This window comes from Emydura macquarii, unplaced genomic scaffold, assembly GCF_026122565.2.
Source record: "Emydura macquarii macquarii isolate MOO-44397 ecotype Brisbane River unplaced genomic scaffold, CSIRO-AGI_Emac_v2 contig_2452, whole genome shotgun sequence".
NCBI classification, from domain to species: domain Eukaryota; kingdom Metazoa; phylum Chordata; order Testudines; family Chelidae; genus Emydura; species Emydura macquarii.
Genome location: NW_027132589.1, coordinates 707,447 through 731,991, shown reverse-complemented (window position 1 = coordinate 731,991; position 24,545 = coordinate 707,447). Strand labels below are relative to the sequence as shown.

Genomic DNA, 24,545 nt, shown 5'->3' with positions numbered 1-24,545 from the left:
GGTGTAACAAGACCACTTAGAAAACCACAGGGGTGGCCTTGATAATAATACATATATAGTTGTTGAGGCACAGGAAACTAAACCAGATGGTTTTGCTGAGGAAAGCACTTTTGTTGCTTTATAAAACAACAAAAAAACCTAATAGGTCAAACACAAAAATGCAGATATGGTGAAACGGAAAGCTAAACGGGAGATTTATGTAAATAAGAAATAAACTTGTTTTTGTATTATATTCCCATCCACTTAAAAAAATGGCCGTAGGAAAAAGGAAGGGGAGAATGGTACAGTAGTTATGAAATAGATCAATATCATTTTCTTAAAGAAAAAATATTAGCAACACTTACAGTAAGCACTGCTGCAGAGCTCTGAAAATTAATGCCATATGATTTGTAATAAAGCACCTACATATTATCATTAAAACCTTTTTCTTGCCTCATTTATGTGCTTTCAAAAACAGTCTATTCATGTCTAAAGTAACTATGGCCTACATTCTTCCTTCTTTCACTTCTTATTACCAATCAATCACCCCAAGGCCCCCCAAATGTAAGAAAGCAGCTAATACAAGCAACTTTTAGTTCTTCCTCTCCCCCTACCCCTGGAAAAAATTCTGAACCCATACCTTCTTAATTCCTTTTACATTCCACACTGCAGAAGTTGCCTACGATCACATCTTTTAAAAACATTTTCCTCGTTGCAGGGGGCTTATAGCCAAACGCCATGCACGTTTTTTCAGTAACAGAGTGCTGTACTCTTGAGCGAAATCCGGAAGACAGCAAGTCACTGTGTTGAGGGCCATGGTCATCTGCATGGTGGAAGAGCCTGGATTCAAGAAGGGCTTCAGGATTCTGATTCAGCCAGTATGCCATACTAGTATCCTATACAGAACCTAATTCATGCTGCTTCTTATTCTCCATAATCTGAGCTACGCTCCCCCCCCTCCCCATTTTTTTTTTCTTTAAAGGCCCAGATTCTCAAAGGTATTCAGGTACTTACATTTCCAGCTATTATGGTTGCTGAGATGGCTTCAACAACATGTACTGAGCATAAGTGATGTGTTGCCTGTCTTTGCAGACTCTGAAATAAGAACTCCAAATGTGCTAACTGCCCCATTCGTTTCTGGATGTCCTAACCCAGACTCCCAGTGATGACAGTGTTGACATTTCACTGCTCATTAAAGCATCTAAGAAAGGAGAAGGATCATACCGTGCAGATCTGAACAATCTACTGGGAGTGGCAGCTCACTTTGGCACCATGGATGTGCGGTCTTGGCAAAAGTACCACAATTTTTTCCCCATGCCCCCAGTCAAGAAGCAACCAAACGCTGGTAACCCAACTGAATCTAATGGGGCATCTAAGGCCTCTCCAAAGGGGGACTAAGCTCAAGAAGAAAAGTAGGACATAGGAGCCTCGCCACAGGGAAAACTACATACTAGTAGGCCAGCAGAGCTCATATGTATATCTGGATAATCATTAAGAGAATATGCGTATGATCATATTCTGAAGATCAGTGCAACCAACTGTAATTGGCATCCCGTGAGGGTGGAGCTTATTTTGCAGGTGGAGTTTAGAAGAGTACCTTCCACCTTATTTTCCTCTCCAATCTGCTCCTGAGTACAGTGTAAGCCAGGTATTTAACAATGTACTATGTATTATGACCTTGAGGACCTTGTATCAGTGTGATTTAAGTGTAACCAAATAAAATGTTTATAGTACAAGTATTTAAAAAAGGCCTCAGCATCCGCCCAGAAGGAGAGACGCAGAACCAGCAGAAGCCACTCTTAGAAGCACCAGGGGGATCTCCCTACTCTCCATGGTACCTGGGGAGTGAGGATTTGGGGGAAGTATTCCCTTCCAGCAGCAATGCAGACCAGTGCCCTTTACAAACTCAGAAGCCCAAATATCACTAGGTCCAGCCTTCGTTAACTGTTGCATGGGGATAGGAGATTGACAATTAAATAGGGAAGGTGCGGGAAAGGGGTTCAATAATGGAATAGTACTTCAGCCCTGGTTCACAGGGACACCAGACTGTATGCTGCACAACTGATTAGTGGACTTTCTGACACCTACAGGGGCCTATCCCTTCCCCTGGATAGCAGGAGAGAGAACAGAAGACTTTGGCCCCAGTAGTCTTCCAGTCTCAAGAGCACACAGCAGATACCCCACTGTCTCATGTAGAGTGAGATAGACTAACAATGTATAGCTGTCTGGCTATGTAAATGTGTGATCTTATTACTGTTGCTTTGGTCCTTCCTCTCCCCTTCCTTCCTATGGTTATTCTCAACTGCTATGGTCTTTAATTCAATTGTAAACTCTCCTGAACAAGATATGTGTTTTTATAAAACCCAGCACAATGGGCCTTGATCCTGACTGGGACCTTTTGGTACTACCACAATACTCATACTAATAAATAGTAAGAAAATCAATAACCAACTTATTATAAGGCTAATATCTGTAAAACAAGGCCTGGGCAGGAATTTTCCAACACTTTTTTTTTTTTTTTTAAATCTCAAAATTTTTTGTGGAATGGGAAATCTGCTTCCCCCCAGCTCCATGTAAAACCTGGTTAGCAAGGTGGAACAGATGATCACTTAATGAGCTTATTATACATAGCATATTAGGTCAATCAAAAATTGAACAAAACAAAAGGAGTTTAGTTAATTAGGAGGATTAATTGGTCATCACAAAGTTTTACATTAGAACTGGGAGATCCAATATAACTGAAAAGGCAATGCTTGCCTGCCCAGTGTTCAACGTTCTGTACTAAAAACAAACAGTCTCTCTAAGCAAAGCTTTGGGATTGAGCCTCAGAAAGACTACAGCAGATAACTAAAACCTGGAGCAGCATCTTCCTGGTCCAAGGTCTTCCTAAACTAAATGTTAAATGCCACATTCCGTCCTTAGATGAATGCATAGCTCCTACTGCTTGAAATGGGAGCTGTGAACAATGCTTCTGCAGACAGAGCTAAACCTTAAGAGACATTCTCCCCTCCCCCACGCACAACTGGGGTTACCAACTGGGGCTACATAATGTTTGGTTAGTTTGAGATTTTATAATATTATATTATAGTAGATGTTGAAATAATGAAAACAGGTGTACCCAGAATGTCAACAAAACCCAATTTATGTTTTCAGGAAGGGGGTGGAATGGGATGAAAGCAAAATGTTTGACTTTTTGCTCAGTTTACAGCAAGCAGTGGAGCAGTCAGTGGCACTATCTAAAAACAGAGGTCCTGCTATAGCTATAGTGAAAGCAAGCACAACTCTCATGGACATCAGTGGGGAGTTGCACTTATTTACGTTCCAGGACTAAACAGGGTCCAAAGAGAGTCTTCGGGAAAGAGAGACTGGTGGCTCTGTGACATGCTCCATACTCCTATATGTAGGATTATATTTCTCAGAATTCCTAGTGTTTCATACTATTCAAGCAACCAAGCAATTTCAGATGGTGGATGTAACTGCATATTGCTCTCTCCTGGTTGAAAAATAGGTTTCACTGTTACCCTAGTTGGGCATCAGAAAAGGGAGCTGGAAAGGGCAGCGTTTTAATAAAAGAAATATTTAACAATATGTTCAGAGGAAAAACTAAATTTAAACATAAGGAAAGCAAACAAATAACTATGCTGATTCATCTGTTTAATAAGGTTGAGGGTATGTATTCTTCGAACACATTCTTGGAGTTTACCGCATTTCTTGCTTTCCCTTTTTTTTCCTTTCCTCTTCCTTTCTTTTTTTTTAAATGGTGTTGGATTTTTAATGCCCACCATAATTTAAGAAAGAAAAAGATTAAAGATTTCAAAATTAGTTTTTTCTTTTTTCACATTTAAAAACAAAATAAAATAAAATACGTCATTGATGGTGGGGGAAGATCTACTTTCCATTCAGTGGGCAGTAGAAATGCTTACTTATGCGCATCTCAGGTTTCGTCTGGCAATTAACATGAGAGATGGCAAATTAACCTTCTAAAATGAGAAGGAACTGGGCTCTGGCACAGCTAGCCAACTGTTTATTTGCATGGCTCAAAGATGCAATGGGAACAAATGTGGTGGTGAATGATGATGTCAAGATTAGAAGAGTGAGGATTCTGCTTGAAGAACTTTTCTAAGTTACTTTTCCTTTCAAGTGGTATCTCTAATTATCAAGTGCTAAAGCAGAGAGTCCATTCAAGTGGTTCTCAAATGTTAGTGAACCACTTCTTAAGATACTAACCTCTTCCAACCCTGATTCCACACCTTCCTTGCAACAACTACCATGCTGGGTCACAAGAAAAAGTAACATTAAACTAGGATTCAGAAAGCAAGATGGAAAAATAAACACTTTGTAATGTGAGGGGTATGATTGCTTAGTTACATCCCCCCATTTCTACTGTTAATTTCTGCTCCCTCGCTGTGGAGATTTATATGTATTAGACCCAAATCTCCCCCCACTGTTCTTATTTTTCTAAGTTACTTTGCAATTTGTTTCTGTGCTCTAGGTATCCTATCACTCCAATTTTGGTGTAATTAGTATTATTTGATCATGATTAATCTAATGTTTCCAAAGCCACAAATTGTAAAATAAAAGCACAAGATAGTGTGACATGCTTGGGTTTTTTTGAGTTTAGTTGGTTCAAAAAAGCCTCTAGATATCCTAAAAGTATTGAGGACTGGATTACTACTGGCAAAATGCATTAGTGCTTTAAGATAGACTGACGCTTCATCACTGTATCAGAAAAATCTCAGGAGAGCACTTCTCTAGACTATAGTTTGAGACCAGTCAATTTATTAAGGTTATTATAACAGTGCCCATCACTGTAGAATCTGAGCACCTCCCAGGAATTGTTAACCAAAATCACAATAAACAAATAGTCTATTTTTCACTGCTCTATTCTGTTCTCTATCTGCTTCTGCATTTGTGCAGGTGGGCTGAACAGTAAATGAAAATGGAAGCAACAATCACCGCACTAAAAAGAAACGTGAATGTTAAGTATTTCTTAAAACAAAGCATTATTCAACTGAGTTCAAGCATCCAATCTTCAAAAGTAATAAAGAATATATAGGTAAAGAAAATATAGGTAATAAAGAAATATATATTTTAAATATAGTATCTTAAAAGCAATCGTTCACTTGGCACTAGTGAGGCCTCAGCGTGGGGAGGATCTCCAATTTTGGGCACCCCACTCTCAAAAAGATGTGAGCAAATTGGAGAGGAGGAGGAGCTACAAAAACGATAAACAGTTTAGAAAGCCTGACCTATGAGGAAAGGTTAAAAAAATCAGGCATGTTTAATCTAGTGAAAAGACGACTGGGGGATCTGCTAACAGTCTTCAAATATATAAGGGCTCTTAGAAAGAGGATGCAGATCAATTTCTCCACGTTCACTGAAGGTAGGACAAGAAGTAATCAGCTAAATCTGCAGCAACTAGGATTCAGGTTAGATATCAGAAAAACTTTCTAACTATAAGGATAGTTAAGCTCAGGAGCTGGCTTCCAAGGGAGGCTGTGGAATCCCTGTCATCGGAGGGTTTTAAGAACAGGTTGGACAAACAGCTGTCAGGAATGGTCTGAGTATACTTGATCCTGTCTCAGTGCAGGGGTCTGGTTTAGATGAACTCTTGAGGTCCTTTCCAGCACTCAATTTCTATGATTCTTTAAAGTGGCACTCTTCAGTCAACACACACCCAGCGTTGGAGATCCCTTAGCTCAGATTAAATGTAAAACCAAGCTCTTGACCACTTGTCCCATACTGATGAGATAACAGAAGAGCTTTTACAACAAATTGACAAATTAAACAGTATGAAGTCACTAGGCCCAGATGGTACTCACCCAAGAGTGCTGAAGGAATTCAAATATGAAACTGCAGAATTACTAACTGTAGTATTTAACTATTATTGAAACAAGCCTCTATACCAGATAACTGAAAGGTAGCTAATGTAACGCTGATTTTTAAAAAGGGCTCCAGAGGTGATTCTGCCAATTACAAGTTGGTTAGCCTAACTTCACTACCAGGCAAACTGGTTGAAATTATAGTAAAGCTCAGAATTATCAGACATGGAGATGAAAATGATATGTTGGGGAACAGTCAACAAGGCTTTTGTAAAGGTAAATTATGCCTCACCAATCTATTAGAATTCTTTGAGGGTGTCAACAAGTAGGTAGATAAGGGTGATCCAGTTAATATAGTGTACTTGAATTTTCAGAAAGCCTTTGAAGTTCCTCACCAAAGACTTCTAAGGAAACTAAGTCATGGGATAAGACAGATAAGACAGTAATTGGTTAAAAGATAGGAAGCAAAGGGTCGGAATAAATGGTCAATTTTCATAACAGAAAGGGGTAAACAGCAGGCTCCCCCAAGGATTGGTACTGGGGACTGTACTGTTCAATATATTCATTAATGATCTGGAAAAGGCAGTGAACAGTGAAGTGGCAAAGTTTACAGATGATACAAACTTATTCAAGATAGTTAAGTCCAAAGCTGACTGTGAAGAGTTACAGGGTGATCACAAAACTGGGTGACTGGGCAACAAACTGGCAGATTAAATTCAACATTGATAAGTGCAAATTAATGCACATTGAAAAAATTTATCCCAAATACACAAATACACACAGCTACCATGCAAGGAAGAGATCTTGGAGTCACTGGAGATAGTCCTTTGAAAACTTCACCTCGGTGTGCAGTGGCGGTCAAAAAAGGCTAACAGGATGTTAGGAACTATTAGGAAACGAACAGAAAATAAGAAGGAAACTATCATACCACCACTATATAAATCTATGGTGAGCCCACACCTTAAATACTATGTTAAGTTCTGGTTGCCCCATCTCAAAAAGTGGAACTGGAAAACATTCAGAGAAGGGCTATAGAGATGATCAAATATATGGAACAGCTTCTATACAAGGAGAGACTATAAAGACTGGGACTGTTCGGCTTAGACAAGAGACGAGTAAGTGGGGATGTTATAGAGGTCTATAAAATCATGAATGGTTACCCAATTCAGGTTCAGAGGTTACCCAGTGAAATTAATAGGCAGCAGGTTTAATACAAACAAGGGGAAATACTTTTTCACACAATGCAATTAACCTGAGTCATTGCCATGGGATGTAGTGATGGCCAAAAAATATAACTGGGTTTAAAAAAGAATTAGGACCAAAGACTTAGCTAATAGCCAAGATGGTCAGGGATGTAACTCTGTGCTCAAGGTGACCCTCAACCTCTGACTGTCAGAAGCCAGGAAGTGAAGACAGGTGTATCTCTCCAAACTGCCCTGTTCTATATGTACCCCCAAAGCTCTAAGTATTGGCCACTGTCAGAGTCAGGCTATCGAGCTAGATGGACCTTATGTCTGATTCAGCATGGCAATTCTTGTGATCATTAGAGATCTCATGGCATTTAAAGTGCAGGGGTATTAGCTAAGGTGTCCAAGTTGTGTAACTGCTTTTCACCTACCTATTTTTCTATATAAATTTAGCTGTAGAAAACATTCTTCTTCAATTCCTCTTTGAACTGTTGTTTAATGAAGTTGTTGCACAGTTGAAAAGAATCCAAGAGGTGGCTGCATTTCAGTATTGTATGAGTAATTTTAGTTTCAACTGACAAAGCACTTACGGATTTATAGTTTCTTTAATATGATTATTATTATTGCCATGTCACTTTAGCCATAATTTAGATAATTAGTATTTATTCACATGGTCAATTAAATATATCTGAAGGGGCATATATGAATTCCTCTTTCTTGGATACAGCATATCTTCGCTTGTTCCAAGGTATTTAAAATATTTGTACTAGGGAACAAAAGAATATTTTTGCATAAATAAACATGTATTTTCTTTGGAAATTGTTGCTTTTTAAAATAAAAATGTTTCAGGGGAAGGCTAAAATCCACATTTTACAAAGGCCAACTGGTCTTTAAACTGTTAGAGAGAAAAAGTCAAAAGGGGTATGGTCTGTAATACATGCACACATAAAAAAAAACTTCTTCAGCAAGTAAGTCTCAAGCATTTTATGAATGTGCAGTATCTGTTCCAGACAAAAGGCCACAATCTATCAAACCTCTCTCTTGAAGGTTCATACAAGCCCTAGTCTCACAATTACTGCATCTAGATGGCAGTGATAAGATAATCAGTGCAGTGGATCACCACATCAATCAGTGCAGATAGGATCTGATTTCAAGATCAAATTGACTTAATAGAGCAATCAATTATCCAGGCTCAAGAGAGTCGACAGAAACAAAAAAGTTAGAGACTTCAAATATATAAATACTCTTGAATACTTGGACAAGTCAAAAATATTTATCCTCATGTTCAACAAATAAAAACTCCAACACCTGGAGATTATGAATGGCCCTTTAACTTATTTCCATAACATTTGTTTCACAAGTGATCTGACTTTGAGGAAGAAAGCAAGAATTTAACTAAGAGTGTACGAGGGAAAAGAATAATTTAAAATTGGATCAAACAACAGAAGAAGGTAGAATACCCCTTTGTGAGATGGGATGTTTGTCAGCTGTTAAGGGATCTCATATATCTTATTCTATAGATAGTTACATAGATAGATATAATTGACATTCCTTTTATTACCTCAGGGACAAATCCAGCCGTCCTTACTCTGGCAAAACACCCTCTGATTTTTGCTGTGCCTGAGTAAGGACTGCAGGATTTGTCACAAAAGAGTGCTGAGCAAAGCAAACTGAGGCAAAATGTACCACAGAAGACAACTCAGACCATTAACATTCCTTGAAAGCAATGATGCAGAATCAAAAGCATCTTGGCTGACAGTTTGGTTGGATGAAAGTTCAATTTTACTAAATTACTTCCTGCAGTGAAAGTAGTGCTAGGGAGTCTTTTACAAGATAGTACTGTGCACAAAGTACAAGGAACACTAAAAACAAAATATTTCTATATTGTTTAGATATATACACAAAGTTATAGGAAGAATGGGAGAGACTGCCCTCCACGAAAGTACTAAGAGGCAGCTGTCTATGTTAAGAATGCCAATCTAGCCACTAGATTGTATACAGAGCCCAGAAGTCCTTTTGACACCAATAGGAGTCATAAACCTAACATTGCTGTGAAAAAGACATCTTTGTATGAATACGTAGATTTGGTAATTTCAAATTTTAAAATGCTCAAAATGGACTAAAAAGGTGACTTTGTAAAGTGTTCAAGTGCATTTTCCTGTTGACTTTAAATCACAAACAAAATCAAGATCATATTACTAAGCTATGATGGTTCTATTTAAATGGTTTCTTAGTACGTCTGGTGGTACCATGGACTAGCTATAATCTATTCTGTTACATGTTTATGAAGAGTTCTGGTTTTGTTTTTACTTTTTCTATTATTTTATTAAAATCATTATAAAAAGTGGTAACCAGTTTCCAGCATAAAGCTGGCCCAGATTAAGAAAGCGCTTAAGTGCTGTAAAGCATCTGAGTAGTCTCATGCCTAAATGTTGGACTATATCCAATTTAGCATCTTCCCTCCCTCCCCCACTCCCCCAAAACACTGACAGATTTATACAGAAGGCAAAGGATAATGTTTCTACAAGTTTGCAGACACTGTAGAACATTCAAATGGGTTGTAAGTTACAGGTCATTAAAACTTTACCCTGCTTAGAAATTTTGACTTTTGTCTAATGTTTATTTATTTCTAGGCTTTCTATTGCATTCCATCAATTTTATATCTAAGCATTTCACAAACATTAACACATTTGTCTATATAACACCTCTATGAGGTAGGGAAGGATTATTATCCCCATACATAGATCGGTGTTTGGGATGTTGATGCTGAGTTGCGGAAGTAGACAGGATTAGGGTGTTACGATAATTTTCAGAATCCCTATGTAAAACTTCTGAATTCTGGCTGATTTTATGAAGTTGTTATAAAATTGTTGTATCAGGGAATGCCTCCACTTGATTGTGAAATCCACCATTTGCTGACGGGGGCTAAAACACATACCTATCAGACCAAGAACAATGGATATAGCTGCAGTGGGGACTGAACAATGGCTATGCTACAGAGGTTGGCCAAAGCTAGTTTCTTCACCTTGTCTACATGTAAGGTCTGAGGCCTTGTTCTTGGGCTAAGCAGTAGCAGCCATATTAGGAGAGACAGCAGCCATAAGCTAAGTAGCATGCAGTCACATCTTCACATTCCTGAAATTACGTCAAGACAATGTAATATTGGGCTGTTAAGAAGGTGATGCTGTCCTGATAGTACCTACTACCACCAAATAAAGAAACAAATCTTAAGATGCTTAAAGAAAACTTTGATAGTATTCTGTCTGGAAAGGAATCACTTAACAGTTGTGATTGTAAAATCTACACATCTTATTGTTTTGTCTTTATGGTACCCACTTCTCTACTGTTTATCAGAATGATTTGTGTCTGGTTCTTTGATTGTTTCTGTCAGTTGCATAACTAAGATAACTATGTGTGATCAATTAAGGTGGTCGGGTATGATTGGTTAAAGAATATTTTACAATATGTTAGGATTGCTCAAAGAATTATTTTGTAATATGATTGGCTAAGGTATAGAGAGGGAGACCAGCTAGAAGAAGAAGAAGAAGAGGAACGAGAAGAATAAGAAGGAAAGACCTGAAGGGAGAAGAATCCTCCTCCAAAGACACCGCCCAAGATCAGAGCTGCTAGGATCCTTTGCATGACCATGACGTGCAACCACCAGAATTCAGATGAGACTGACCTTACCTGGCCAACAGGGAAAGTCCGCCTGCCTGATCAGGATTGATGAGCATAACGTCGTATGCTTAGCATGTGTACTATGTTTGGTAATTGTTAATAAATAGAGGTTATTACTGTGTAAGACTCTCTCATTGGTAAAAGATTCTGCAAACCCACAGTAATATATACCCAGAGCCCTACAAATTTGGGAAAGTGTGTAGGTACTTATATTAAGCAGGTTGGTTTCACCCCGAGCCCTACAAATTGAGTATGTGTGACCCTGAACCCTATAGTGTGAATTGGGAAAGGGTAGGTGCCTGTCTCCTAGAGCCCTACGGACTGAGAAAGGGTGGGGGTGCCTAAATTAACCAGGTTACGCTGGAGCCTTACTGACTGGGAAGAGGTGGGGCGCCCTAGTGTGTGGGTAACATGCAGGGAGGGGGAAGAGGAGAGAGTGGCAAATTCCTGAACAGGACAAAGAGATAGAGGTGACAAAGCAGAAAGGATTCACAGGACGAACAAAGAATGAAGGCTTTTGAAGGGACAGGGAGGTTTGGGCAGGAGAGTGTTTACCTTCACTATCACATGCCCTGTGAAGAGAGGTAAACTGAAAGCCTCTGGTTGGATTCTGGGGAAAATGTAAGAGCGGAGGAAGCACTAGTTTGAGAACCCAGGCAATAGGACTGTGGAGGACCCATTGCCAAAGGGAGCATCAGACATGAGGTCTATACCTAGAGTGCATGCTAGAGACCCAAAGCTAGGAACCATGCCTAAACTCTGCCCAGGCTCAGCTAATAAAGGGCATGTGGGAATCACTGCTTGGATCCATTCATAGCAGTCTGGAGAGTGTCCAACTGGAAGAGCTCAACTAGGCCAGTGACTCAGGGATTGGGTAGTTAGTTCTGTCTGGTGGGACTGCTTTTCTTTTCTGCTGTCTGCGCAACATTTAACACTGCGCTGCACCACCCAGCCCTAGAGCACTATGCCGAAGGGATTATAAGAGAGGAGGGGAAATCTCCACTGTAGAACTTCTTGGAAAAGGCACTTACTGTCTCCCTAGGGCAGCTTTACAACGAGGTTGTGTTCTATTTGCAGGATATCCTATTACAACTTTACAAATAAACATGTCTGTCGCTTCTCATATAATGAGACTTCTTTATGGTTTCACTTGCCTATCTCCCTTCATGATTTTAGAGTTAACAGTATTTGGCTGCCGGGAAATAAAAAATTAGCAATGGACTGATGAGTATTTTCTCAGCGCTCCAAGTTAAATGTTTGTGAGAACCTATATTAATTTGAAATAAGACTCTCTTGGGGTAGTGTGAGAGGAAATTTGTATGATGCCTTGTGTTTTTCACATGGTATAGGAATGAGTCATAGACTGTTAAGTACTTACTATTGTAGTGTTTGAAAATATCTAGCAGATGGTTTATTATAACATTCTGCATCAAATAAAAGGTATAAATTACCTTCACAAAACAAAACAGCACACAGAAGATTCACATATTAGCAGTGTTGATATATTACTTCCCCTTCCTCCCCCACTTGGTAGTATGGATTACTGTTCATAATATAATCCCAAACTCCTCCCACCAATGTACATCAATCAGACAAAAATCAATTCCATTTTAATTAAAAAGGTCAATTACAAGTTAAAAATCAAATGTTTTAAAAACAGTTTAGTTGAAAATGGACATTTTAAAAAAATCACATTTATTTTTCACTATTTGCTTACTTGTGCTTTGCTCTGCTTGAGCAATAAAAGTAGATGAAGGAGTTACCCTTCTTTTTGAACAAATTACACTTTCACATTTTCAACCACTAGCACAATACTCCAGTGTCTGATTCGCAAAGCACAACCGGTAGGAGTTTAAGTACCAACTGACAATGGTGAAATTATAAACAAACACTTTTTTAACGTTACAGTTAAGCTCTGATTCAGCAAGGTATTTCACTTTGTGCTTAATTTTTAAGCATGTGAGTAGTCCCACCTCAATGGGATAACTACATGCTTCAAGTTAGGCACGTGTTTAAGTACTTTATTGAACTGGGAAGTAACTTACACAAGATCATAATGTAAGTCAGTAATATACCTGCAATTAGAACCCAAGAGTCCTGTCTCCTAGTCTTACATCTCTAACCACTAGGCAACACTTCATACCAATATCCACACTAATAAATACAGGATGAAATCTGTCCCCATTGAAGTCAGTAAGAGTTTTGCCATTGACTACAGTGGGTCCAGGATGTAACCCATAACATTTTATAAAAACAAGTATGAATGTATTTATGGTTTTATTATTATTATTCCTAATCCGGAAGTAAAGAAAAAGAAGAGATGGCATGGGGTCTACCTTACAGGCACGTGTTACTCATATTAATATCAATGGCATTTAAAACTAAATATGGAGAGGATAATATAGATCCCAATGTATTTAGCTGTACATTTACGGAGTCTCCCAAAATGCTTATAAATATGATCATGCTTTCTAACATTATGTAGCACGTTTATTCTAATGATGTTAAATCTCTAAGTCCATCCTAGTCTATTAGAGCGTGCAATAGTTTATTTATATTCTAAAGTTATTCTCTCTCTCTTTTTTTTTAAGCTATTATAAAGAAGAAGTAACCACATTTTAAATATATGTAGAGAATAAGAACTGATAAGTCTCCCATTAGGCAAAGAGATCCCTCTAATGAGATACTCAAGATGAACTCTGTCCTAGTGAGGAATTCTTTCCAGAAGATTTTGGGACAGTCCCAAATCATATGAATGAAAGATCTGGAATGCTGCTTACATTACGCCACCATGTGTCCTTGGTGGAGACTCCAGCTGAGAACTTTCTATCTGGTGGTTTTGCTGAATGAGATGAGCTTTTGTGTTTTTTTAAGGTTTGCACACAGGCCATCCCAGGTAGAATCTGAAGAACATTGACCAAACTGTGGCCTCAGTGAAACCACTTTAAATCCAGAGTCACTGCATCAAACTCTGTTCCATTAAACACAAACAGTCTTATCATTGATTTCAATGGGACCAGGATTTAGCCTATTGAGTACAACAGAATTACTCTGGATTTAGACCAGCATAGAAGAGAGCGGAATTCAGTTCTGAAAATTTATATTGAAACTCAACTTATATATTTTCTTTGGATATTTTACTCTAACAACTATTTCTATGTTCTGATGCTAAATTTCCATTGTATGCCATTTTAATTTAAAAAATGAAAAGCTTGTAAATTGTGGAAGGTTATGTTTCACTTATAAATAACAGAGTGAAGATCCTTTTAAGATATCATAGATTTTGTTAATAGTTTTCTATTTGTTATAAAATATTGTAGATAAAAATTATTTTTAATTATACCTGGAAAATATACAGAAAGATTTCTGGGGTTAAATTAATCATGGTAAGATCCCAAACAGAAAATGATATCCAAACAGGTGGACCTTCCATCCATGAAATATCATACTGATACCCAGGACTCCCAGCAGGCATATGGGTCCTTCCGTGCTAATGTATAGCAGAATTGGGGCCCAACTTTACAGACTTCTTGGCCAAATTCTACTTTTCCACTCACCTGCGGTATTGGCTTCGATGCATTTAACTTGTATCCAACCCCCGTTTTTATCATCATCATGAGGGTCAGTAAGTTACCATAATTACCTCGCAAGGCAATATTTAAATTAGTAACATTTTTTCGTCTTACTGATGCTTTTTGTCATGGCTTCAGTCAAGGTCCAAGAGCTCAAATATTAACTAAAAATGTAAGAATTAAGGGGGAAAACCCACTAAAAACTTGATTTTTTCCTATCCAACAAAGCACTTGTTGTTTTGGTATTTAAGAAACACAAACATCCATCTTCTTTTTGAATCACACCAATTAATAGGGAAGCCAGATCTGGTTTCTCAGACAGAAATTATTAAAAGCTAGAAACAGCCCAATGAGGACAACAGTCTCTTAGGAAAATGACAATATTTCTGATGTGGCCATTCATATCTCTTTATAAAACAATGCAGATTTTAAATAAAATAGAATATAGAATTAGAAACAATTTTAACTAGGAAAAACATTTGAAATAATGTAAATAGATACAGACACATACGTAACACAGCACTTGCCATCCTAATATTAATGTGAAGCTTCTTTTTGAAGCAGAACCAACCAGATCTTTGATTGTCAGCATTAATGGTGTTTTTGCCTCATTCCTGTAAAAGGCCGCTAGCCTGCAGTGAAGTCTTTAAAGTCAGGTTTCACTGCATCTTGCTATGATCTCAATGTTGAACATAAAAGTTTGCAGAAACAATAGGAGAAAAACCTCTTTAAAATAGTTCTAGTTAATAGTCCCCTCCCAGAGGAATTCAGTAAAGGAATGTAAACCTGAAGATTTATTTTTCTGTTCAGGTCATGGCGGGGGTAGCCCACTATGTTACTGAACTCCCTAGTCTGAAACTGAGAGCAACACTAAGTTAACAGGCCTCTGTGCGTAAAAATTCATGAGATACTCCTTTGTAGGTCATTCATTTTCACTGAAGTTACTGCATTAAACATATCAGTCGCATTGTTTCAAAAAGGGCAAGTGGCCAATAACCTACCTCAATGTAGTCTTTGGCATGGCCCCAGTCTCTTTTAGCATCCAGATTGCCCAAACTGAAATATTCCAGCTGTCCTAGGTGAATCTTAGCTACTGATCGGCTAATTTTTCGAGTTACAAAATTAGCCCCTGAAACAGAGATAAAAAATATTATCAGCATCGTCATATGATGGATAACTGTCTGCTAGTACAATCCCAAAGCTCAGTTCACGGCAACTTCTTTCAGTCTTTACCACCCTCCCCCCCCCAATTCACAACACCTAAAATATGCCATCATTTATCATTTGAGTAAGCGAAGAAGCTCCAGATCTAAGTATCACAGTAGCTTCACTTTCACAGCAAACATCTTTGTTTGGGGGACTTCTGAAGCATTCCTAATTTGCTGCCTCAGTATTCAACCCAGTCAAAAGGCCAATGAAAATCAATTGGAATGTCAGTTTCTAAACAGAAAATAGAAAAGATTACATAAAGAATGGAAGACAGGCACCTAAGACCACCCTCAGGTTTTGTTTTGTTTTTTTAAAGAACATACATAAATATATAATTTTTGTCTATTAGTAAAGTTGCTGGTGAGAACGTCCAAAATTTAAACTTCCTTCAAAAGGTTTTACTGGTTAATTAGAAAAGAGCATAAATCTCCATATTTGACTAGGACATTGACACAGTGATCACAACTCTACCATTTGGGAATTGCACAGAGCTATACCATATCTTAAGTAGCTTGGTTAGCTTGGAAAGCGGTGGACGTGATATATCTTGACTTTAGCAAAGCTTTTGATACAGTCTCTCACAGCATTCTTATCAGCAAGGTAAAGAAGTATGGGTTGGATGAATGGACTATTAAATGGATAGAAAGCTGGCTAGATCATCAGGCTCAACAGATTAGATATCAAGCTGTTGATCACTGTTGGCAACCGGTAACAAGCAGAGTACCCCAGGGGTCGGTCCTGGGGTTGGTTTTGTTCAACATCTTCATTAATGATGTGGAGGATGGGGTGGATTGCATCCTCAGCAAGTTTGCAGATGACACTAAGCTAGGGGGAGTAGTAGATAAGCTGGAGGGTAGGGATAGGAAATAGAGTGACCTAGACAAATTGGAGGATTGGGCCAAAAAAAAAAATCTGATGAGAATCAACAAGGACTAGTACAGAGTCCTGCATTTAGGATGGAAGAATCCCATGCACTGCTACAGACTGGGGACCTGCTAGCTAGGCAGTAGTTCTGCAGAAAAGGACCTGGGGGTTACAGTGGACAAGAAGCTGGGTATGAGTCAGTGTGCCCTTATTGCCAAGAAGACTAATGACATATTGGACTGCATTAGTAGAAGCACTGCCAGCAGATCGAGGGAAGTGATTATTCCCCTCTATTCAGCACTGGTGAGGCCACATTTGGAGTATTGTGTCCAGTTTTGAGGTCCCCACTACAGAAGGGATGTGGACAAATTGGAGAGAGTCCAGAGGAGGGCAACAAAAATGATTAGGGGGCTGGAGCACATGACTTATGAGGAGAGACTGAGGGAACTAGGCTTATTTAGTCTGCAGAAGAGAAGAATGAGGGGGGATTTGATAGCAGCCTTTAACTACTTGAAAGGAGTTCCAGGGAGGATGGAGCTAGGCTGTGCTCAGTGGTAGTAAATGACAGAACAAGGAGCAATGGTCTCAAGTTCCAGTAGGGGAGGTCTAGATTGGATATTAGGAAAATCTTTTTCACTAGGAGGGTGGTGAAGCACTGGAGTGGGTTACCTAGGGAGGTGGTGGAATCTCCATCCTTAGAGGTTTTTAAGGTGAGGTTTGAGAAAGTCCTGGCTGGGATGTTTCAGTTGGGGTTCAGTCCTGCTTTGAGCAAGGGGTTAGAATAGTTCCCTTCCAATCCTCATCTCCTGTGATTCTGTGGTTCTACGTATTTTATTGCAAAATTCACATGCTTGTGCCTTCTTCCTGTAGAGCTGTTTCAAATTACATTTGCCTTTTCATACCTTTTCATCATAACATAATTTTTTAATTATTTTAATTTTTTAAGTCTTAATACTGAGACTATGACTTTTATGCTAATAAAAAAAATGTTCAACTGTTTGCTCAAAAAAGGAGAGTTAACATAACCTGTACTTGGGACTTGTGAGTCAAGCTAAATAAGCTCAACAATATTAGCACCATAATGCGCTACTGGAATTAAAATGCGATGGTATTTACATGGCATTTACTAACTAGTGACAGGGGCTACCTTATCTGAAGAGAGACAGCAGCATTAGTACTATGGAGCATAAACATTTCTCTTTCTCAAATGATTATTCAAAGTGGAATAATAAAACAAAGGATGGCTCATAACTAAAAGACTGGAAGGAATCAGTGTGCCTACAAATACACACATTCATGATATAAAAAACAGCTCTTATGAGAGCCACCCGTACACTTTCTATAGTTTGTCTTACAAGTGGTCTTTCTTTGGAGTTACTATAAGATATATATCGCATATTCTAGACCAAAATCTTCCGTTGCACAAAATAAGAAAACCATAGAAACTGTGGGACAGTCAAATGCACAAGCAAAGTCAAAAACGGGAATATTTCCTTTGCACCATGAGCATCATAAGAATGGAAAAATTAAATCCCTCACATCAGATTTATCAAAAGGATTGAGACATTTTTCTTTTGTCTGTCAAATATTAAAAGACTATATGACATTCTAGTTTATTGGTTATTTAAAAATTGTAGGGAATCTTCTGTGATTACAGGTTTTATATGATCTGGAAAAGCAGCTTATACATGTAGTAGCTCACTGCACGGTGTGGCATTGAGCACCAGATTTTTAAAAGAATATGCACACAAAATGTGTGCCCCCAATCTACTTGTGTGCAAATTCTGATGTGAACACAAACATGCCTACGTCCATGTGCAAATGAGTGTGTGGGCACATAAATGTTGGGAGGTTTGGGCTATGCACTGAAGCACAGATGCACTTTTAAAAATCCAGTCCTGAAGTGACATTTTTTAATTTTCTTTTTAAAATCAGAGTGATGACTGGTGTGTGTGTTGCCTTCCTGCTTATTATTTCCCTGAACTCTGTGTTCATCTGTGTGTGTGTGTGTGTGTGTACATAAAGTACTTACATACACATAGTGTAGGGTATGTGCAGTTACTTCGGGCCTGCCATTTGTACTGTTATGTTTTGTTCAGACTGTTGCTGACTTAACTGGTTCCTGGTTATTACATGTTTTGATGACCATTTATATGTGTGTCTTGCTTTGATTTCCTTTCGTTTTAGGATTGCTGTTCTGGGGTGCATCAGAGTTTAACAATTAATAATCATCAACAGAACAATTCATGACAATTAAAATTAGTCAATAAATTGAAATGTTATGCTGAAATTAAAAATTCAGAAGTTAAGTAGTCCAAGCACATGGTACAGAATTATAGAAAATAAAACTTCCTTCCTTTTGATGGCAATGTGGGATAATTGAAAAGACTGTGGTCTAGAAAATAAAGCAAGGAGGAGTCATGATTAGGACACTGTGGGTCTAACTCTGCTCTTAGGTCTTGATATTGTAACGAGTTTTTCTTGCAGACAAACACCCAATATGTAGCTCATTGCAGGAGCAGGGCCTTAGCTATTCCCCTGTGATAAATTTGAAATACTCCACAGAAGTTAACAGATTTACTCCTGAGTTACACTACTGTAAGAGAGGGCTGACTTTGCTTCAGTATTATTGCAGTCTTGAAAAATCCATGTACTGTAACTCCTCTGTGCATTGATTTGTTATTTGTAAAATGGGTATGGGTTAAACACTTTACTGAGATCAGTGACACAACTTCCACCTGCGATGGGGCCAGGATTTTACCCAGCATATTTTGCATCTTACTTAATGTTAGTAAAATGCTTTGAAATCTTCACGGGTATTCTTATCATTATATTGTAACTATTAGCCACAACTATTAAGCATTACTCTAAAGTTTAACATTTAGATTTGAAATTGGGTTATATTTCCTGCATGAACCCAAGAAGCACTTTCAGCACAAAAGTCTTTTTCCAAGGATAGAGTTAAAGTACATGGTCTTAGGTTTCAGACTGCAAGGGAGTAAAACTAGCAGCTTTCAGCACCACATTCCCATTCTCTGTATCAACAGTGAGAGTAATAATCATCATCTACACTGCAGCAAGTTTACTGTGTTGAACTACTAGGTTAAAGAATGACAGCTTCAATTTTGGAATTATTATCTCCAGAGGGAACATTAAAAAATGTTTTGTGGAAAAATGGTTCTGAGCAATCAAGTTAACACAGTATTCAAATACACTCAATACTACATGGGAAATCGCAGAGGTATCACTGGCAACCACTAAAATCAGCTGTACTGGTTAGATACAACAAGAAAAAAAGTGTTTACTACTTTTCTTGATACAGAAAGAATTATGTTTAAAAAGTTCTTCTAAACACAAGCAGAGTATACACCAAAAGACAAATGAAGACTAGAGAGGATTAAACTAAAAAAATTGGAAATTTTATTTTACAGGAATATTCTGATGAATGTTCAGCCAAAATATTTCAGTTCTCTTACTTTAAATCTCAATAAAGTAATTCATGAAAACTAAGCTACTGATCATTTTGAGAAATTCGATCAGGAATTTTTTCATGCAACTCGGAATCAAGGATTGAATGACGTTTCAGAGGCATTAAAATGATGTGGTTCATAGATAATGTTTAAATACCAATTCTCCTTAAACCTAGTATCTTAAAATATCCTATTACACTTCATGCTTGATCTCATGCCATTAAATGCACATCAAAACTAGAACTTAAACTGACGCCCACTACAGCCACACACAGTACTTAAGGTTATGACAGCAGTTCCACTATAAAGCCATATTCCTAGGGTTTATAATTTGGCTCTATAAATTAGCTTTGGCCTAAAACTTGGCAGACATAATGTCTGCTTAGGAGTGATTCTATCTATAGAGTTACATGGAGCTCTATGGATATATCTTTATATAGCTAAAAATAAAATAAGGGCTGCGGCATAGAAATGGTTAGTTTCTTTCATCCTTAAGAGGTCTTCAGGATTCCCTCAGGTTGTATCTGCACTAGCCTTTTCCCCTTAAAATTTCTCACTATTACCAAAAGCTGTTCCACTGAGTAATAGTATCAGTAGGAGCATACGTATAGACAGAGCAAAAGGTGACTGGTGGGATTTGAACCACTCCACCATCCAGACCGAGTCTGAGATACTATAGATGACAGAGTAGCTAAAATGCCATTGGCTGACACAATCTTTTCTACCCTAATGCTTCTGCCATTATCTTCACCAGTGGAGCTGCTTTGGTGGTAGCACTGGTGAGAAATTTTAAGGAAAAAGAGTACCTCCCATTTACCTCCCTCCCTTAATCTTGGATGCTCTTTATGGCAGGGCTTCATCTTTTACAACAGGGCAGAAATGAACTTCTTGTAGAGTTCAAAAGCTTGCTATTAATCAGTCAAAGGTGTTGCTGGTGACTACATTACTTATTTGTTATAGTTGCAAAAAAGGCTGACAACGTTCTGGGGTGTATTAACAAGAGTGTCGTTATGTAGGACATGGGAAGTAACTGTTCTACCCGACTCAGCTGGAGTATTTTGTCTAATTCTGGGTGCCACGCCATAAGAAAGATGTGGACAAATTGGAGGGAGTCCAGAGGTAAACCACAAAAATGATAAAAGGATTAGAAAGCCTGACCTATAAGGTGAGGTTAAAAAAATTGGGCATGTGTAGTCTTGAGAAAAGATGACCGATCTTCATATATGCTACAAATTGTTACAAAGACAAAGGAGAACAATTGCTCTCCATGTCCACTGAAAATAGGATAAAACGTAATCGGCTTAATCTGCAGCAAGAGAGATTTAGATGAGATATTAGGAAATACTTTTTAACTATAGGGTAGTTAAGTTCTAGAACAGGTTAACAAGGGAGGCTGCAGAATCCTTATCATTGGAGGTTTTTAAGAACAGCTTGGACAAACACCTGTCAGGGATGATCTAGGTATACTTGGTCCTGCTTCAGTGTGGGGGGCTGGACTAGATGACCTCTCAAGGTCCCCCAACAATTCCATGATTTCATGATTCTAAGACTATGGCTTAAACACTTTTTAACTCCTGTAATTCAGATGATTGTTTTGTCAATGGAACATCTGTAGACCAGGAGTGCGTAATTATGAATATATCAGAACATACTGAATGGCCTTTTAGGTAGCTGAAGAAAAAAAAGATATCTGCTTTGCAGACTTTTTGTGCTCATGCAACAACTGGAGTAACACAATGGGCCAAATTCTGCTCTCATGCTGCCACTGGCTTCAGTGCAGTTACTCCAGATTTACTCTACTGTCAGAGCAGAATTTGGCCCAGTTGCTCTAAATGAGACTTTATGGCTTGTGGTGTGAATAACTAGTTTCAACTCTCCCCAAATAATTGTTTGACACGGTTGAAGGAGACGTTACAGTCAAAACCAATTTTAAAAGGGGCCTTAAATATGAATTTACCTGAATAGCTCTTCTGAGAATTACAGGCATTATCTTACAGAAAGGTTAAGGTCCAGATTCTCAAAGATATTTAGGCCCCTAATTCCCATCGATTTTCATAGGAGTCAGGTGCTTCAATACTTCAGAGGAGCTGAGCCTAAGTGACTTAATCAAGGCCACAGAGGAAATCAGTATCAAAACCAGGAACAAAGACACCTGGGTTCATGATTCTCAGTCATGTGCTCAAATCACATCTACCTCCCATTTAACAATAAATGAGTCTAAACACCTGAAGCATTCTGAAGGCTGAGACAGACTGAAGATTATATAAAATTATATAAAATAGAGTTTTAGATGGCAGAGTTTGTGATTTCCACAAATGGAGAGTGTACAGGTGGAAGTCAGTATCACATGAGGATGAGTACTAAGTTGTACAGGAGTTGGGAGGGAAGGAAAGGGAATTGGATTTGGTTTTTTTTTCAAAGTGGGTAGAAAGATAATGGGAAGTTTACATAGATGGGAGGCTAGAAGAAGGCACTTTAAAAGAGAAATGTGTAGGTAGGAGTTTGGCCACTTAGGGAATGCAGAGAATGCAGAGAAAGGATGAAGGCCAGACAGCGTGCCTGTCAGCAGTCAACTGCATGGATAAGTATATTCTTTGGTACCTTAGTTCAGTTGACGGTGGACATGGACACTGGTTATCTGCGTTCTAAGAATTTAACTGTATTTAAAGCCTATTTTGCATTCAAAATGGCCAAAGGATCTAACTCCAAACAACGACAGAATATTTTCTATCCCTACAGAACAGCAGCAGTCTAAACCACTGTGAAAAGTTACATTTAATTAGCAAACAACCTGAAGGACTGTTTGTAATAAATACAAAATATAATAATTTTCCAAACGTAGGATTTACAGTAGCCTCTGGTGGGTACAAAAGTTAAATCTTAGCCTATGGGTTTATTACAAGGACACAAATACACCAACCACCACCTCTGGCTACAAAAGTGTTATTTCTGTACATGTTCTCTATATAATTTTTCTTAACTAATTAAAATATTTTTTTCTCTCTCAGGAAATGTGTCCTGCATAGGGACATGGCAGGCATCAAAGAATTCTTACTGAGGAAAAAATTGAACATTGTTTTCAGCATTAAAATGTAAAAGTGTTATTCCTGTTCCAAGTTTATTGTATGCTGTTAACAGCACTTACATAAACAGAGCAGTGTTTCTCTTACCGCACGCTCACCCTTTTCCTCCAAACCACTGATTTTCTAAAACAAATTTCATTTCATGTTCACTAGGTGATGTGCTCAACACTTTTTTAAACCCTAATTTTTCTTTAAAATTACATTATTGATGTTGAAGCAAACGGCTAAGTTAGGCCATGACCCAACAGAACACTCTGGTGCTTAACTGTAAGCATGTGTCTCATACATTGTTAAAGCACATTTAAATTACTAAAGCTAAGCACATGCTTTGCTGAATCTGGCCCTGTGTGTCAACAAAAGTTCAGAACTACAGGGAAAATCCTGCTCTCACTGAACAAAATGAGAGGTTTGACATCAGTTTCTGAAGGAGGAAGATTTGGCTGCAATGACACTAGCCTGTGTCGACACAGCACAATCTGATTTTGTATGAATTTCTCATACCTCTCTGACTATGCAATTCAATGCCAACCTTCAGTACTTCGATCACCTTACAAATGCATAACTTACTTAAAACATATCAGATGGAAAAGGAAGGTTTCAATTCACTGTAACTAATCAGAGAAAACTGTGGTATAAAATTAGCTTTAAAAACAATCACACTGATATGTGTTTTGCTGATTTAAGACTTATTAAAAAAAGTGGGAGATGAATGAACTGGTTTGAGCAGAATAATAACTTGAGCTTTGTTGTTTGGATCCCAACAAAAAGTCCAATAGTGCTACCCGCTCTGCAGAGTTCCTTGGTAGTGTCATTCCTGAATTTACATCATGCCTGGGAAGATCTAAAGCTCAGTATTATAGTTAGGAACCTGTATTACAGTTTTCATGGACCACCCTCTGTTTATGGTTCTTGGAGCAGCTACAGTCAAGAGAGGCCCTGGCAATATGGCTTTGTAGGAATAGCACTGTCAAAGAGAGAGTGAAGGATCCAGGACGAGTACAGAAGAACAGCATATAATCCCTTCGCGAGATTCTGGGGAAGTGCCACAGCTGTGTGCACCCTCCCATCCAAAGGGATGTCATTTAGGCATTGTCCTGCATTGAGGGTAGTACGAAGTGGCCATCAGCTCAAGTACAGATTGTCCCTTCTGAGCTCTCCGCATACAGGGTGAGTAGCCTAGACTGTCCTTTTGGTTCTGTGGATTGGTGTGGAGTAGAAGCATGATCCCACCTCCTTCTGAACAGAGCAATGTAGGAAAGGAATGCCCGAGGTTCCTCAAATGCAATGCACCACAACTGTCCCTGACACTTGTGCAGGGCACTGAAACAGCATTGGGTGAGACTCCCTGCAACTCCACTCTCACCTGGCCCGTACGCTGTCAAAAAATAATCATTTTAGTTACTGGACTAAAAGACGTCCAAAGCACCATGGCTAATTCCAAGAATTAAGTGCATAACCCATATGTTTTAAATTGCTTAGGACTATCACATTCTGTATACAAGTTGTCCCCAAAATCAAATCCAATTAAATAGATCTTTCAGTGGCCAAGCAGTTAAAAATGTGTATGCCAGTATCCTGTGTTTTTGTCAGGCTCTAGCTAAAAATGGTTTAATCATTTAGAACCTTAGTTCTCAGTATGGGCTGGTAACTATAGCTAACTCTTATCTTCATTTTAAAACAG

General features: G+C 38.4%; 1 protein-coding gene across 1 annotated transcript in view; it reads right to left on the bottom strand.

Annotated features, from left to right (window-relative positions):
- GMDS (GDP-mannose 4,6-dehydratase) overlaps positions 1 to 24,545 on the bottom strand; it is a 533,671-nt gene that overhangs the window by 262,290 nt on the left and 246,836 nt on the right. Inside the window, exon 7 of the mRNA XM_067562592.1 lies at positions 15,240 to 15,367. Coding sequence (XP_067418693.1) covers positions 15,240 to 15,367 — 128 coding nt within the window. The remainder of the gene's footprint in view (positions 1 to 15,239; positions 15,368 to 24,545) is intronic.